Source organism: Crocodylus siamensis, chromosome 2 (genome assembly GCF_052110815.1).
Source record: "Crocodylus siamensis isolate JL-2025a chromosome 2, ASM5211081v1, whole genome shotgun sequence".
Classification (NCBI taxonomy): Eukaryota; Metazoa; Chordata; order Crocodylia; family Crocodylidae; genus Crocodylus; species Crocodylus siamensis.
The window spans coordinates 174,378,906-174,394,301 of record NC_143396.1 but is presented as its reverse complement, the minus strand read 5'-3'; the positions used below and the strand labels follow the sequence as shown (position 1 = coordinate 174,394,301).

Genomic DNA, 15,396 nt, shown 5'->3' with positions numbered 1-15,396 from the left:
CATTTTGGCTGGCTGGTGTGAGGAGGACCAACCAAGATTAGATAACATGTTTTGAAAAATGCTTCCATTCATACTGGCTGACCAAGGAGCCTGTCTGTACTAAATTTTCTAAAATTTCCCACTCACTACTAGTCAGTATAATGATGTTTAAGAGTTCTAATATAGACAGGCCTCCAATAGCACCCAAGTTGTTAAAAATCCCTGGTGTTAAGTGAGGCTTGTCTGAATTTTTTATCTTACATTAAGTGCCCAACGTATTCAGAACCTTTTTGGTGAGACCACTATACTCATTTAATGCTATGGCCAATTAACATTTTTGACCAGGTGTTTGGAGGTAAATAAAATATCTATTTATGTTTAATATGTAATTTAAAAACAATAAGATAAAGCACTGTAGTCCTCATGGTAAAAAAAAAATTGAAATCAGTGGGCATATCATGTAGAATATTATACTTACTGCTACCATGTCAGTATCAATAGGACCATGCTCCAGGGTCTGTGTGTCTGTGTGCGTGTTCTGAGAATGGTAGTTGCAGGGAGCCTGTTGGGAGGAGGTGAGAGGGATACAGAGAATACAGATTGAATCAGAGCAGAGCAGAAATATGTGTGTAATTCAGCCCCGGGGATAAGTATCGTGTCCTTCTCGGCAGAAGGTCTGCCTTTTGGGTTTGCTCTTTAATTTAACCAAACTGGAAGGCTTGTTCCCTGAAGGCAGCACTGTTTTTTGGGTTTTTTTTTTTTTTTTAAGGAAAGTTTAGGTTGGCAGTAAACAGGCTTGAAGTAAATAACAGGAATTTGGTATCTGTTTAGTTGAGAAACAGGTGCAAGATTTCATTGGAGGTTGTCAGGTATGTGCTGTACCACAGCTTGTCTTGGAGCTCCAGATGGGAGTGTGTTGTGTGTGCTGGATTCTTGTCATTTCTCTTAGCTGAGGGAATGTCCCTCTCTTGGGTCATAGTATTTCTAGGCCAGTAGCAAGGAAAACATGGTACTTGGGGAAAGAGCATCTGCTGAAAATCATTCAGATGCCATTGACTTCACTGGGATCAAGTTCAGATGCCTCCTCCTCATGATTTTTCTTTCTTGTGGCTCTCAGTGGAAGGCAATACACACACATACACAGCAAGCCATCCCAGGTTTTTATTAATAGCTCTTTAAAAAAAACAAAACAAAACCCCCATTTAATTGGATTGGGGATTAAACTGTACATAGTTACGATACATATTAGGGAAAGCTTGCAATCCATCAAATGTGTCAGTATTCTCAGGGATGATTTAATTGAGTAGTTTCTTCCCTCATAGTCTTGCTTATTCCTATTTCAAATGTATTGCATTTGCATTTTCAAAACTGATTTTAAAAACAGGTAGGAGGAAAAAGGGGAAGACATTTTTAGTCCTTTCTCTGAAAAGTGAAAGATTTGATTTTTGCTCTGTTCTTCTTTCTCCTCTTTTCCTCCCATGAATCACATACATGGAAATGCTAGAATGTTAAACCTTTAGAAGCTGTAGTATCCAATGTAATAAGCTCCCTTTCCCTCCCCAGTAAAAACTAGTCATTTTCTTGTTGTTTGGTAGCAGGAAAATGTTGTTTGACTAGATCTACACTGTGGGGCTGCTGCCACTTTAAGAAGGGTGCCTATGTTATCACAGCCAGGCTCCTCAGCATAGATGTTTGGCTGTTCCCAGAACCACCCCAGCTTCCCCCGTCAGCAGAAAACATCTTAATCTGGTATTGGGATGTTGTGGTGATGTGATAACATAGACAAGGCCCAACTAGTGATCTGAGGAGTCTCAAGTTTTTAGTGCCGAGCCTGAAGTGCATTAAAGAAGGTATGAGCATCTGTTCTCTGAGGATTGGGCCCTTTTTAATGCATCTCAAATTGAGTACCCAAGATCACCAGCCACTTCTGAAACCTTATCTTTTTGGTTGGTGACAAATGGGCAGGAGTGGTGATCTCCTTCTTGGGAGGGGATTGCAGGAGGTAATATTTGAGTGGGACTTGGGGCCTTTAGAAATAAAAAAAGTAAATGTTGGTTTTCTTGATTTCTTGAAGTTCATACTCCCTGTGAAGAAAAAAATGGCGGCTGCTCCCACCTGTGCCTTCTGTCTCCCAGAGACCCCTTCTACAGTTGTGCCTGTCCCACTGGAGTGCAGCTGGAACATGATGGCAAGACTTGTAAAGCAGGTAAGGTGTCTCTTAGCTAGTGCTGATTCTGTTGAAAGGCAAAAATTTGGTTTTGCTATTTAGGCACACAGATGTAAAGTAAAGTTGCTGAAGATAAGTTGTCATAATTTTGTAGGCAACTTGGTTGGCACAGTCAATGTATACTTGGAGAAACAACTACACTGGTAATTAAAAAAAAAAACCCCACAAACCTATCCTACCCATCTAAGTCTGTATCAGGAGAAGCCAGCTAACCCCATAACTTTTGGTATTTTTAAAAAGAAGTTTGATATATTTTGGTTAAGACACTGAATTGGTAATTAAGAAAATTGGGCATAGTTCCTAGCTCTGCTACAAATGTACTGTATGATCTTAGGCATATCTTTGAGTTTAAAAGTATCCTAAAATATGGGGCCTGTTCCCTTATTTGGGAACAGAGGATGTGAAGCATGAGTCAACAGGACATGGACAGGACTCTTGTGTTCTTCACTGGGTCAGCTTTTTTAAAAGATAGTTTTCAAATTTAGGATTGTATAGAAATGCTTGAAAGCAGTACAACAGTGTCTGCTTGCCCTAGCAGACATCCTGAAATGCAAACTGTGAGGAGTGAACTGTCTCATTAATCTTGGTGGGAAATATCTCATACCATTGGTCCTTTAAATTTCCATGTTTGTAACCATTTCACTGCTTATCAGAGCATGCAAGGAGGGAGAAGATCACCTCTGAAAATTGTACGCAATCTACTCTGAAACCAGCTTTGCACTACAAAGCTTTGCTGGTATAGCGATGCTGGCTAGAAGCATGGGGAAAAAAAGTAAACAGAACAGCTATCATTGCAAATTAGTTAAAACTTTTGGTGTTGGTGTAGTGATGCCAACAGAAGAGTGCTTTGGTTAGTGTAGCTTTTGTTCTGGTGGTGGTGTAGCTAGCAGAAAAAACTCATTGTCAGCATTTGTTGCATCTTGCTGGAATCTCTACTCCCATAACTATTGCTCCATGGCAGCTCTTTGACAGTAGACCAGCTCTGGATGACTGAAGGTTTTCAGATGGCTACTTAACTGCTGAATTATCCAAGATATCTAGGTTGGCCTATCATAACACATGGCAGGGAGGCATGACTAGCTTAATTTTCCTGGGGAGGGGAGGAGTTCAACTTAGAAAAGTCTGGGAAATACTTGATTTCTCTTAGTCTCACGTCTCAGAAGTGCTGTGCACCCGTATATTTAGCTGTTGCCAATGAGAGCTGCAACAACATAGCACCTCTCAGAATCCACCTTCGGGCTTACATTTTTCCTCTTGTTAAACAGAAACAGCAATATGTTTCTGCTTTGCAGCTGTGTTGGAAATCAAGGCATTAATGTTTAAGATACTCTGGTGATCCTGACCATAGAACTACCCACATTGGTAGGCTGTGTTGCATCTGTCTGTTAACTGCATCTACTGTGGATGAATGAGTATGATTTCCCTTAGGTTTCTGCCAGTTCTAGAGATCTAGAAATATTTGTTGTAATTCATTCTGTTGGTTTGGGCCATAGTTCTCAGGTGATGATCCACTGACTTTTGGTCCACAGAGTACCTTACAGTTGCCTGTGAAGTTTGCTTTTGTCTTGTTTCCCACATCATCCTTCAGTGGGACTTAAATGCATATTTAAGCACCTTTGTGAAGCATGTGCCATATATATTAGAAGGAACCCATTGAAGGACTGTCTTCTCTTTTTCTGTCTGGTCAATGGGACCCAAAGACTGTTGTTTATTCCTGCCTATTCCTGATGTAGTAGAGGGTCAGCTCGGCCATTACGCTTGGGCTGCATTCCAAAGAGACTGCTTGTATAACACGTTTAGGATACTGATGTGCCAGTATACTTGCTTAAAGCCAGATCTTTGTGGCTAAGTACAGATATTTGGGGAGGTTAAATCAGGTTAAAAATGTCCGCCTGACTTAAACTTAGCTCATCCCGGTGCCAACCTTACTCTTACAGACCAGGTCTCAGTGACCAGCAATTAGTCTAAACCTGTAACTGTGCAGAAGTGCCATGTATACAAACCAGTCGTACAACTGAAAAACGAGGTTTAAGATAAACCTGGATCTATTTAGTATCAAACTTATTAAGTTTAGGTCAAACTGGTGAATGGAACTTCTGTACAATTTCCCTGTGCAGCCCTGGGGTGGGGAAAACCCAGCCACTGGCCCCAGCCTGGGTGCTGCTTTCCCTCCCCGCCAGCCCTCTCAACTCCCATCCCATGAGCCATTCCAGGTGCAGCTGCTCTTATCACTGTTCATCACCACTGGAGCTGAGCACGTAAGTCCTGGTGTGGGGAAGGATGGGGGTGTAGGCTCACTTGGGGGGACCCCACTCTACCTGCAGGTTGTGCCTGCCCCCATCCCCTGGTGGACCTGCAATCCCCTTCAGCTTGCTCGACTCCCCAACACCCTGCTAGCCTGCCTATCCTGATTTACCTGATATTGGGCAGCCATTTTGATCTGATTTAACCTCCTCCTAATGCCCCTGAATATCTGTACTTGGCTTGTGTGGCCATGTGTTGTGTTGCTGCTGATCCAGCAGGTCGCTCACAGATTCAGTTAATTAAAATGGAGCGATCCATACAGAAAAGTGCCAAATTAAAAATTAAACTAGTAAAACTGTTTCTCTGCTACTGAAGATGAATGGTGTCTCTTCTTCCGTCTGTGCTGACTCCATAAATGGAGAGATGCGTGAGGTAGTTATGCTAGGACATTTTTTTCATTGGGCTGAGTTTGTATTTCCATGCATTAGGTTCAATTTTAGAAAATGTAAATGCAAGGTTCTGTCCTAGGAGGCTTGTGAAGTTTGTTCTCCTAGATAATTTGGATGAGAGGAAATAAATCTAGTATCTCAGATGGTAGTTCCCTGCTATTAAGAAACTGGAATTCCTCTCTGCACTTCCTCTAAAGTGTTAATTCTGATATGACACAGTTGAGGATTACTTAGCTTCTACTTTAGTTATTGTCCTCCTAACATTGATAACTGTATAACTGTAGGTGCATATTTCATGTTGGTAATTTGGAACTTATACAATGTATTGGAAAAGTTTTATTTTTTTTTATTAATCAGGAAATTTGTCTTTTTTTTTTAAATGAGGGAGTAACATTACTGTTTGGAGTCCAGCAATGATGATGCTAAGTGCAGCCTTCTTAAATACATATGGTTCTTGCCAGTGAAGTTGACTAAAAAACCCTGCTGTTGAAATCTTGGGTGCTTTTTACTGTTATCTAGCCAATGTGCCAAATAATGTAGTCATTTTCTAATGTGGGTTAATTTTCACTGGCACCAGGACACATACAACAACCTCCTTTCACTTGTGAACTAAGGCGGAATTTGAACCCTCAGTTTCCTGGGTTGAAAGGACAGTTTCATTAACTCTTCCTGCTGCAATTGAAATGCTTTTAAGGTAATTCTTGCAGCAGCTGAAAGACTTTCTCTTTCCCCATACAGCATAAGAAAGCTTTCCCTTTCACAGCTTTAAAAAACATTGCTGAATGTTGAGAGCCAGCTTTCTTTTTAAATGTTCATATTGACCTTGTGTTTCTGGCAGGGGAAACCAGGGCCAATGTGAATTTGGCTTCAGCTAATGGCACAAACATGAGTGACTGTTTAGACTGTGCTTGCACCTTTCCATTGTTGAGTCAGACAGTCTGTCAAGGGTTTTCTGTCAAAAGAGGGCAACAAATGTGGGATGGGAACAGGAAGTCTGGTTTTGCATAAGAATGTGGCCTTTTGGTTCGGTTTTATGGATTATTTCTTTCCCAAGCTCCACATCTTTTGTGGTCCTGTCTGCCTTATGCCAACATCCATGTGCTTCTCTTTCCACTCTTATTAATTAACTCCTTGGTTGCAAGAAGCTGACTTTTTGTTCTTTGCAAAGAAACTTGTAAGTGGGCCATACTAGGAACTGCAGACATGGAAGAATGATCTATTTCTCAGTTTCATCCCTTTGCTTAATTTAGGTAAGAACTTCAGAAGTGCCAGATGACTTTATGAGAGTAAGTCTTGTCGACTTTCCCTGGAATTGGGCTCTGGAGTGACTTAACTGGTTGTGAAAACAGAACTGAGGACTCATCTGCAAGGAGAAATGTACTGACACAACTATACCAATACAGTTGAAAAATAGTATTGTGAATCCCCCACAAGTATCTACAAGTGGTATATTACTGGAGTATCTATAGTAGTATCTATGACGCTAAATGTCACCATTTATACAAGCCCTCAGGCTTCTAAGTCACTTTGGCCCCCTTGAGAAGTCTACCTTTTGAGTCTTGAAGAATTTGCAAACATGAGACCCATGTATTGTGCAGCTCTTTATAGAGGGAGGGTGGGTTTGAGGGAGTGAGCATGAGGTTGGGAACTGCAAGAGTGTGAGTTCAGGTGCAGGTGCTGCCACCAACTTGCTTCAACTTTGCTTCTCCTTTGTAAAATGGGTGTGATAATTCTTACCACATACCACTATTCAGAACCTTTGTTTCCCTTGTTTTGTTGCTTTTATGGATCAGGTTTTTGTCATGACAGATGTTAAATAAATTGTAATTAACTCAGTGGTGGTGAAGGACCTACGGTTTTTTGTGTCAGGGGTCATGCTGAAAGCCAATGGGTTAAAGTACAAGACTGTATTGGTTGTTATAGGAATAGGACTAGGTAGAGTGCCATAAAGGTACATACATTTATTGACATTCAAAAAATCTGGACTAATGGTGTGGTGCAGTATGAATAACTGCTGGTCTGCTCAAACGATAGAAAAAACAGTTATGTTGAGTGGAAAATAATCATTTTATTTTTTAATTTTTTTGCCTTCAGCATTGTTGATTTGTTGTATTGCTCATCCTTCCAGGTCTACACAGTAATGTTGTCTGACATGTCAAAAAAATGATAACTTTCAGCTGCGTGGTGCATTCAATTTATTAATATATAGAAAAATGTGGACAGTGCAACTCTTGACTCTGAGCACAAGGAGCTCTCCAGGAACATGTAGTTGCTTAGTGTTGGCAGTTGCTGCCAGTGTTGCTTCACTCCAGATACAAGAAACTGAAGTCTGGTTTGCTTTGTGTGCAGTGTTTTCTTATTCATGGATGGCAATCCTAGTACTCTTGTAGCACTGAGAAAACTGTGTAAGAGTAATCTGCAATACGGGAACAGGTGTTGTTTTTCTGTTTATAAAAGAAAAAAAGCCACATTCTAAATCTAAAACAAAACCCCTGTTACCCTGCAGACTTTGTAGACTATGATTTTTCTCTCCCATACAGGTATCTGAATTGTAAAAGATCAGTATGCAGTGTTTATAAAGTGATAGGGAACTGGTCTTAAAGCAGCAGCAGTGGAACGTTTCCTTTATTGTTGTATTTGACTTTTGAGTAGAATGAGCACTAGAATTTTTTTTGGAGGCTAGAGGAAATTAGCCATTCAAATCCTAATCATTTTACTCTTTCTAAAGTCCTATGCCCTAATGATAGCTGGGACAATAGGTTCTTATCAGAGAGTGTTCAGCTTCTAGAGAAGAAAATGGAGAGTCAAGAGACCTAGATTCTGTTCTGGCTGTGTCCCTGGAACTCTTGTTTGATTTTGGGCCATTTGTGTGCCTGAGGTTAAAATTATTATAATATTAGCTGCTTGACAAGTGGTGTGAAGTTTAATCATTTTACAGGATTTCTTGATTATTGAGTGGAAGAAGGTATATGCAGCATAGGTATATGAGCTAATGATGTTGGGAAACATTTCTCACCATTTGTAAGATAGAATGGAAAGAAAATGCTGTTCTGGTTTAGGTCAGTAATAGATTAAATGTAGCACTGATGAAAAGACATGTATGAAAAGATCTTTCTAAACTCTAGCTTTTTGCTTGTGATCTAGCTCTTTGTGGAATTTTTGCTACTAGGGTGACTTAAAGAAGTAAAGTAGAGGTAGACATGCTAAACATGTGTAAGCCAATAACAGATCAATTCCTATAACAGAGTTCACTTGACCTTATTGCCTGCACAAATGTATTCTGAATTGCAGTTTGAAAGCAGCACAGCTAACTAAGCAAAGTCAAAGTGGTGGTAGTTTTTCATTACAAGATGTCCTGGGTTTTTCTCTTCTTCCTTTGCCTCCCTTTTATGTCCCCGCCCTTTTATGTTGCAAAAAAAGGAGGTCGAGTTAACAACAGTGATGGAAAGAGATTAAAATAAAAAAATCTGGAATTGTTCCTTGTAGAAAGTAGGCCAGTTTTTTTTTTTTTTCGGTCTGTGCTCTGTGGCCCACTCATGTAGTGATACTGTACAGGCTAACTTCTGAACCTTCCCATTTGGAGCCACACTGAAATCACAAATCATGATGTCTGTCAGCACCTGGGTGGTGGGGGGAAATAAGGTAATGGCATTTGTGCAGGAAGATACTTTCAGTTCTTCTAATTCTTAGTACAGCGTAGGTGTTAGAAAAGACAGATCTTTATAAAGTTGAAAACAAAATTGGTTTGATTTCAAGGACCATAGTTTTGTTTTATTTTTGGACTTTGGAAGCCTTTCACTTTGGAGTTTTGCCTAAGTCAAAAGTGGTAGAATGAATGGAAATTTAACTCTGTTTCTGAGTGAAGAGCTAGTATGAAAACCTTGATGCCCAGAAGAACCAGTTTTGACAATTCATCACACCAAAAAAGAGATTTGGAATGGAATGTCCACTTTTAGCCTTAACAGAAGCTGTAAAGCTGGGATTTGAACATCTTATGGAATGTTAATTCTCTTAGAAGCAAATGTACTTAGCAAAGGTTTAAAGAAGTTGACTTCACTAAGAAAGAATTCTAACTGTGTAAGTCCTGGAATAGGAGTTTATCCTCAGTGGCCTCCCCAGTACTATTGCACTACAATGAACTGTTCTTCTACATTTTGTTCGGGAGGGTTAGGGAACTGTGGTTCTCAAAGTATTTTTGCATTGGGTTGAAAAATGTGCCTAAATTCTCAGACAAGTGAGGCATGTAATTCTGCTCTGAAAATTCATACATTGCAAGACAAGGAAGAATCTTTCATCTTAATCTTCTCTCTCATACATATCATGGGCCATAGAAGCTCACTCATACCTGCTGCTTGAGCTATAGCATAACTTGGAAAAAACCATTGAGCGTTTTGCTAAGATTTAAATTGAACCTGTAATTACACCTTCAGCCATTGATTTGCTTAAGCAATTATCAAGATTACACTTCTAATTTAGGCCTACATTTTTAAATCCCCCGACACAAATTAAATGAAGAAAATCCTAAAGAACAAGTTCTCTCTCCCATTTTTTTAAGAGACATTTGATAAAGGCATAGCCTTTGTATCACTTAACAGCAAAGCATAGCTTGGATCAGTTGTCACTACAGTTGAGGAGGAGCAGCAGGGAGGCTGTCAAAAAGGCATACATGAATTCAGGTGTTTCAGTTTTGAAGTGCAAACTGATACTATTTTCCTGTTTACAGATAATGCTTTTGGCATTCTGTTTAACTACAACAGTGCTGAATCATGTGTTTTTTATAAATATTAAACTGTTCCTGAAAGGAATCCCCAAAGACGAGAAGTTTTTCTCTTCCCTCCCTCCCTGAGGGTCCCTTAGATGGGTCTGACTGGGTTCTTTTGTTGACTTAAAAGTAGCTTAACATGTCAGGAGAAAGCCAAGCACAATGCATTCATGGATTATGTTGTCTCCTGATAGGGAGCCATTTGAGCCCTTCTTGCTCAGACTTCTGAACAGTGCTGTTACTTAGAAGGCATCTCATTACCATGAGGCGCTGCTGTTGCAATGGGTTTCTGCATTTCTCGGGCTTCTCATCCTTGTAGACTTTCTTCTCCTGAAATTCTTTTCCTGCTTTAGTATGTAACAAGCAAGAATTACACATCTTCTCTAACAACTATGCTGGTTCTCTTTGTGGTTGAATCCGGTTTTGTGCCAGCTGATTTGAAGTTCCAAAATAATGTAGTCTCTCTTGCAGTTATAGTTTCATGGTATGGACTTGCCTTCCTTCCCATAGCTTGTAGACAGGATACACTCAAATGTTGTGCTGCTGGTGGTTTGCCGATACAGCTCTAGTTTAATCGCAATCAAATGCGACTAATGAAGAGTATAGTTCCTGGCATGTCTTGTCCACTAATTGAAATTAAATCCTGGTCCAGGTTCAAGTGCCACTGCTACATCTACTCCTTTTCCCAAGATTCAGTACCTTCTTAGAAACGATGTTCAGCAGCCTGTTTCTTTCAGTTCTGGAAATACATCTTTTCTTTTTACTGTGTCCAGAGTTGTTGGCATAAAAATACTGCTATAGGCTTTTTTTTGTAAATTTCAGAATTGTCAACTTTCTCCATAAAAGTGGGAAACAGGCCAGTATTCCCATAAATGGTTATTGCAAGTTTTCATTTCTCTTCTTCCCAAACAAGGGTCCTCTTTCTTCACTGCTTGCTTTGCTATTTCAAGGAATTCTATTCTCATTGCACATCAGTGTCTGATAACTTCTTGAAACAAAATGAGCCAATGTTTAGTTGAACTAAAATTGTTTTAACTCAATAAAAACTGCAGGCTAGAAAAAGCAGAATAGGTCACATTAAGTTAAGGACCAGTTTGTTCCTTTGGTTCAGCTTGGGCTCCAGCTGTAACTAGTTTGTACATGTGACCTTAGAGGTGTAGGACTTTGAACATCCCCAGCTGGCCAAATTTAACATGGCTTTGTTAATTTTGGTAGAACTATCTGTACAGTCACTATCACTTGATGTATGGTGTTTTGTTAAAATTTTGCTATTCCTCATCTAGCCTTATTGTGCCAATGCTCAAATTGACCAATGTATCATTAGTTTTATCTTTCTTTTAAAAAAAAATTGGGTCATTCTATTTCTTTTTTAGTGCATAAATATTTGAGGAGTTTTTCAAATTTTGTCAAGATTTTTTTTCTCTTCTACTGAATATATTGAATTTATCTTTCTCATGAGAGAGTTTTATTGTTCCTGCTAATTCATCTCTTATTGGGGAATGCTTATATTATTGAGGGACTGTTTTAATATTCACATTATTTCCATCAATGGATTCCTCCTGAATTTTTCTTGACCAATTAATTAATCCATCAAGGGTCATCAGCAGGTAAAGGAAATGTTCCATTAAGTGGGGTCTTGTGTATTATTTCCTTTATTATCTTGTACGCTTTTGACACAGATTCCTGTGAATGTGTCTGTATATGTTTTAGGTCCTATCCTATAATCTCTGTGGCGTCCAGCATATATATTTTGTTCATCTTCTGACCATGAACATATTGTGGAGTTCTGCCCCCGTTTAGAGTGACTTGAGGCCAAGGGAGACCTATTGATCAAGGCTGTATGGCCATATCCTGAAGACTCTCGCTTCTGTTTTGCCTCTAGCAGCTGCAAGCAAGCTCAGCATTATAACTATTTTCTCTGCCATGTTAAACAAACTTCAATCTAAAATAGTCCATGTATCTGTTATCTCAAGCAGGCCCTTAGCCGAGAACACTGTGTGCGACACAAAATGTAATTGAAATTAGTTGTTGGCAGGAGGAAATGCTGAGGGCACATCACATCAACACTCCTCACCCTCTTCTGGCTGTGATGTTTGTAAGCCATGGCTTTGATCTCAAAGGGCTTCAATAGCTTGGGACCTCAGCTTTATGAGAAACCTCCTCCCCATTCGTAACTTAGTAAGATAGCTATGTTCTCGTAGGATAAAATGCCAAGCATTGTTCATGGAGAAACTCTCAGAAATGTGGGAAATCTGAATTGTACTGTGTATATACCTGGCATAAAGGAGTCCAGCATGGCTGAGCCCTCTATGCACTGTAGAAGTATAAAATGCAAAGTCTAAATCTGATTACGTTCAGGAATTGATGTTAAACTGTAACACCTCTTCTGTAGTAGCAAAAGGTAAAGAATTACAGCACCACAGGCAGCAAGAAAATAACTGCAAAATTACACAGGAAGCATCAGCTGTGAAACTGGGAAAAGTAAACAATGGAGAGTTTTTTGCTTACCTTCCACCTTGCTTACCACCTTGCACTGAGTTTGCACATCAGTTGATCAGAAGCAATTTGTAACAGGTAAGTATATCAAGGAGAAGTGCCAGGGACTTCCACTAGGGCCTTGGATAACCAGGAATTTATGTATCTTTAAATAGCCTTAAAAATCTGTTCCTTTTTGATATTGCTGTTGATTTTACATATGAGGCCTTTGGACACAATGGCAGTAGCAAACCCTAAGAAAGCGAGACAATTATTATGGTTGAGATAATCCATGCCTTCAAAATCCCTATTTTAAGGTGCTTAAAACTTTCTTAAAAAGAAAAAAGCTATGAGATACATCTCATACTTAGCCTTAGCCGTGACAAATTTAGAATTAAATTACTTGAAATACATTTTGTCCATCTCAGTGTAAAGATGATAGTTTTTTGCTTGAGCATGAAATCTTGATCCCACTGAATTTAATGGAAGAAAACTCCTGTAGACTTCATTGGATCCAGGATTCTATCCAAGATGTTTTTGGATGCTTTGCCACTGCCCTTGGATAACTCAGACTTTTGTTTAAAATTCCTTGTTTGGTCTGTACACAATCTTGAATGAAGGAGAGTTGCTCTGTTGTGCTTGGGGGAAAAACAGTTTATAAATTAATTGTGAATGTTTATAAAGCACGTAGTCGGAACATAGTAACGACCAAAGTGCAATGCTATGAAGGTTCATATGGCACAGATATCTTGATATGAAAAGCCTCCTGGCTGTTGGTGTTAGATGCGTGAACTCTGTAATACTCAGGATTTGTCTACACTAGCAAGTTGTGTGGATATAAAGTAGGGTATGAATTTGAACCACTAGAGTTGAAGTGGTACAACTTGCAAATGGTCAGTCTTTCATGCTGGTATAAGTAGTTTTAGTTTATGTTGTCTTGAAAATAGTTTAAGCTAGTGGTGCTTAACTTTTTGGCCCTGTGGGCTGGATGAGTGGTATGGGTCTGGTCCCTGGACCTCAATGGGCCCCATGTTCCTGGATTGGGCCCCATGTTGCTTCTACCCAGCCCCATGTGCTCATATTGGGCCCTGTACTGTCCCACTGCTGAATTCCTGGATTGGGCCCCACCTCTGCTCAGCCCTGTGAGCCCAATTTAGGGCACAGGGCCTTGCTGTCTGGCCTGCAAAGCTCCCCACAGGTCTGGATATTTGGATCAGGGGAGTGGCAAATTAACACTAACCTGAAGCACCTCAGAGGGCCTTAGGACACTTTTACACATGCTCCGGGGATGGAGAAGGGTTGGCACTTTAATTAGAGCAGCTCTTGGAGCCACTCTAATTAAAGCTCCACTGTGTATCTTGTTTCAGCATCCCTGTGCTTAAAAATGGTGGCAGGGGCACATGAGCTAAAACTTATTCAAAGAGCTTTAGTTCAAGTGCCCCTGCCGCCATTTTTAAGCACAGGGAGGCTGATACACAAGACATAGTGGAATTCCAGTGTGTTGGAGCAGCCTCTGCGCTCATGTATAGGTGCCCTTGGTTTCCAAATTGGGTGCTTAGAGCTTTCTGAAAATTGGGCCTCTACAAGATGTCATGTATTGGGCAACTCCCTTCTTACTGCATCCCTGCACGGCATAAACTCACAATTGCTGTGTCATGCATAATTTTCACCAGCCAGGGAACTGAGACAGGTTTGCTGTCTCATCAGGGTATTCTGAGGCACTTGCTGATGTTGTGAGACTCGCACATCAAGGCTAGGGACAGGAATTACACAGAAACCAGTATAAGTAATCAGAAACTGGTTTGAATCTGTAACATAACAGAAGTTCAGCGCCCATAAACTGCTTTCAAAATGGCCAAAACAGGTTTAAGATAAACCCTGGATGGATACAGCACCAGACTTAACTGATTTAGTTTAAATCAATTTATTGAACTTCTGTCCCAGATCCCAGTTAACTCACAGCCCCCCAGCATCCCAGGATGCCTTTCATCTCCTGCACAACATCCCTCCCCCCCCTCCTCCCACTTTGCAGGGTGCGCAGGCTAGCCATGGCCCAAGCTGTCTGCTTCAGCCAAGCAGGGAGGCATGCTCTAGCAAACCCCATCTTCTGGCCTGGGCCATTGCAGGCATGTGGCTGCATTTGTGGAATAAAAAGTTAAACATCCTTTCACTTGCTTACCAGTTCAATCTGTACAGCTTAGACTAACCTGCCATTCAGCCTCAGGCTTTTTGACTGTCTGTACTTAGTCCAAGAGTCAAACCACATTTTTTTTTTCTATTCTGTTTCTTAAGTATTGTAACTATGGGTGTTTAAATACTGATTGCATGGTAAGAAATAGTATATGTGGCATTGTGCTGAACTGTACTGCACTGAATTGCTTTTGCCAGAAGACAGAAAGAATTTTAACAGTGAAACCAGATGCAGTAATGGGTAGTGGGCCATGAAAAACCAAAAGCTGTTATATACCTTCTTACTGATCCATAAAATCACTTGTCTCATAGTGACTTTTCAGTGGCTCTTATTTACTACCAGGAATGAGAATTTTTTTTCCAAGTTTATGAGGTGATTGTTTCAGTATATGTGTCAAGGTCAGAAGAATGAAAACAACATATATGCCACATTTTAGAGAATTTGGAAAGTGGTCATCTAAAGTGTATGCATCCCCTCTGCTTTTACCTCAGTTGCATTAGCATTTCATGAATAAGGTTTTTCTTCTCCATCCTTCCAGTAACTGTTGTCCTCGCTCTCCCAACTCAACCCATTTTTAGCAGATCTTGGTACTTTTAAAGTCTTTGATTTTTCGCATTCTAGAATAAGGAAAACCTGTGCAGATACTTTTCAGTCTTATCACAGCTGGAGAGCGAACTGACTTGGGGGGCGGAAACATCTGCTTTCAAAACAACCGCATTCAAAATATGATGGAACAGAGCCAGTAACAATGTCCTGGAATGGTGGGGATCACTTTTAGGAGAAGGCTTTTCTACAAAGGATAGGGCATTCTTAGCTCTTTGCAGAACTTCTAGATGATCTTCAGACTCTACTGTCTTGGAACAAAAACTACCATATCTCTGCAGCTCGGGATTCTTGGGAGACTTTTTTCCTTTTTTAGTGGATGGTTTAGCATTTCTGTTAAGATTCTTGGAAGAGGCTGGTTCATTAGTTAGCAAAGGAGCTGGGTATTGGAACTTCTTAATTGTATGTACCAATCTGAGGCCTCAGGTGTATCACTTAACCTACCTTCTCTGACTTCAAAATGGAA

General features: G+C 40.2%; 1 protein-coding gene across 3 annotated transcripts in view; it reads left to right on the top strand.

Moving 5' to 3' along the window:
• The window catches only part of LRP5 (LDL receptor related protein 5), a 264,354-nt gene that overhangs the window by 101,075 nt on the left and 147,883 nt on the right, over positions 1-15,396 (top strand). For all 3 annotated transcript variants that reach the window (XM_090032363.1, XM_090032361.1, XM_090032362.1), the window contains exon 5: positions 2,054-2,185. In XM_090032363.1, coding sequence (XP_089888489.1) covers positions 2,054-2,185 — 132 coding nt within the window. The remainder of the gene's footprint in view (positions 1-2,053; positions 2,186-15,396) is intronic.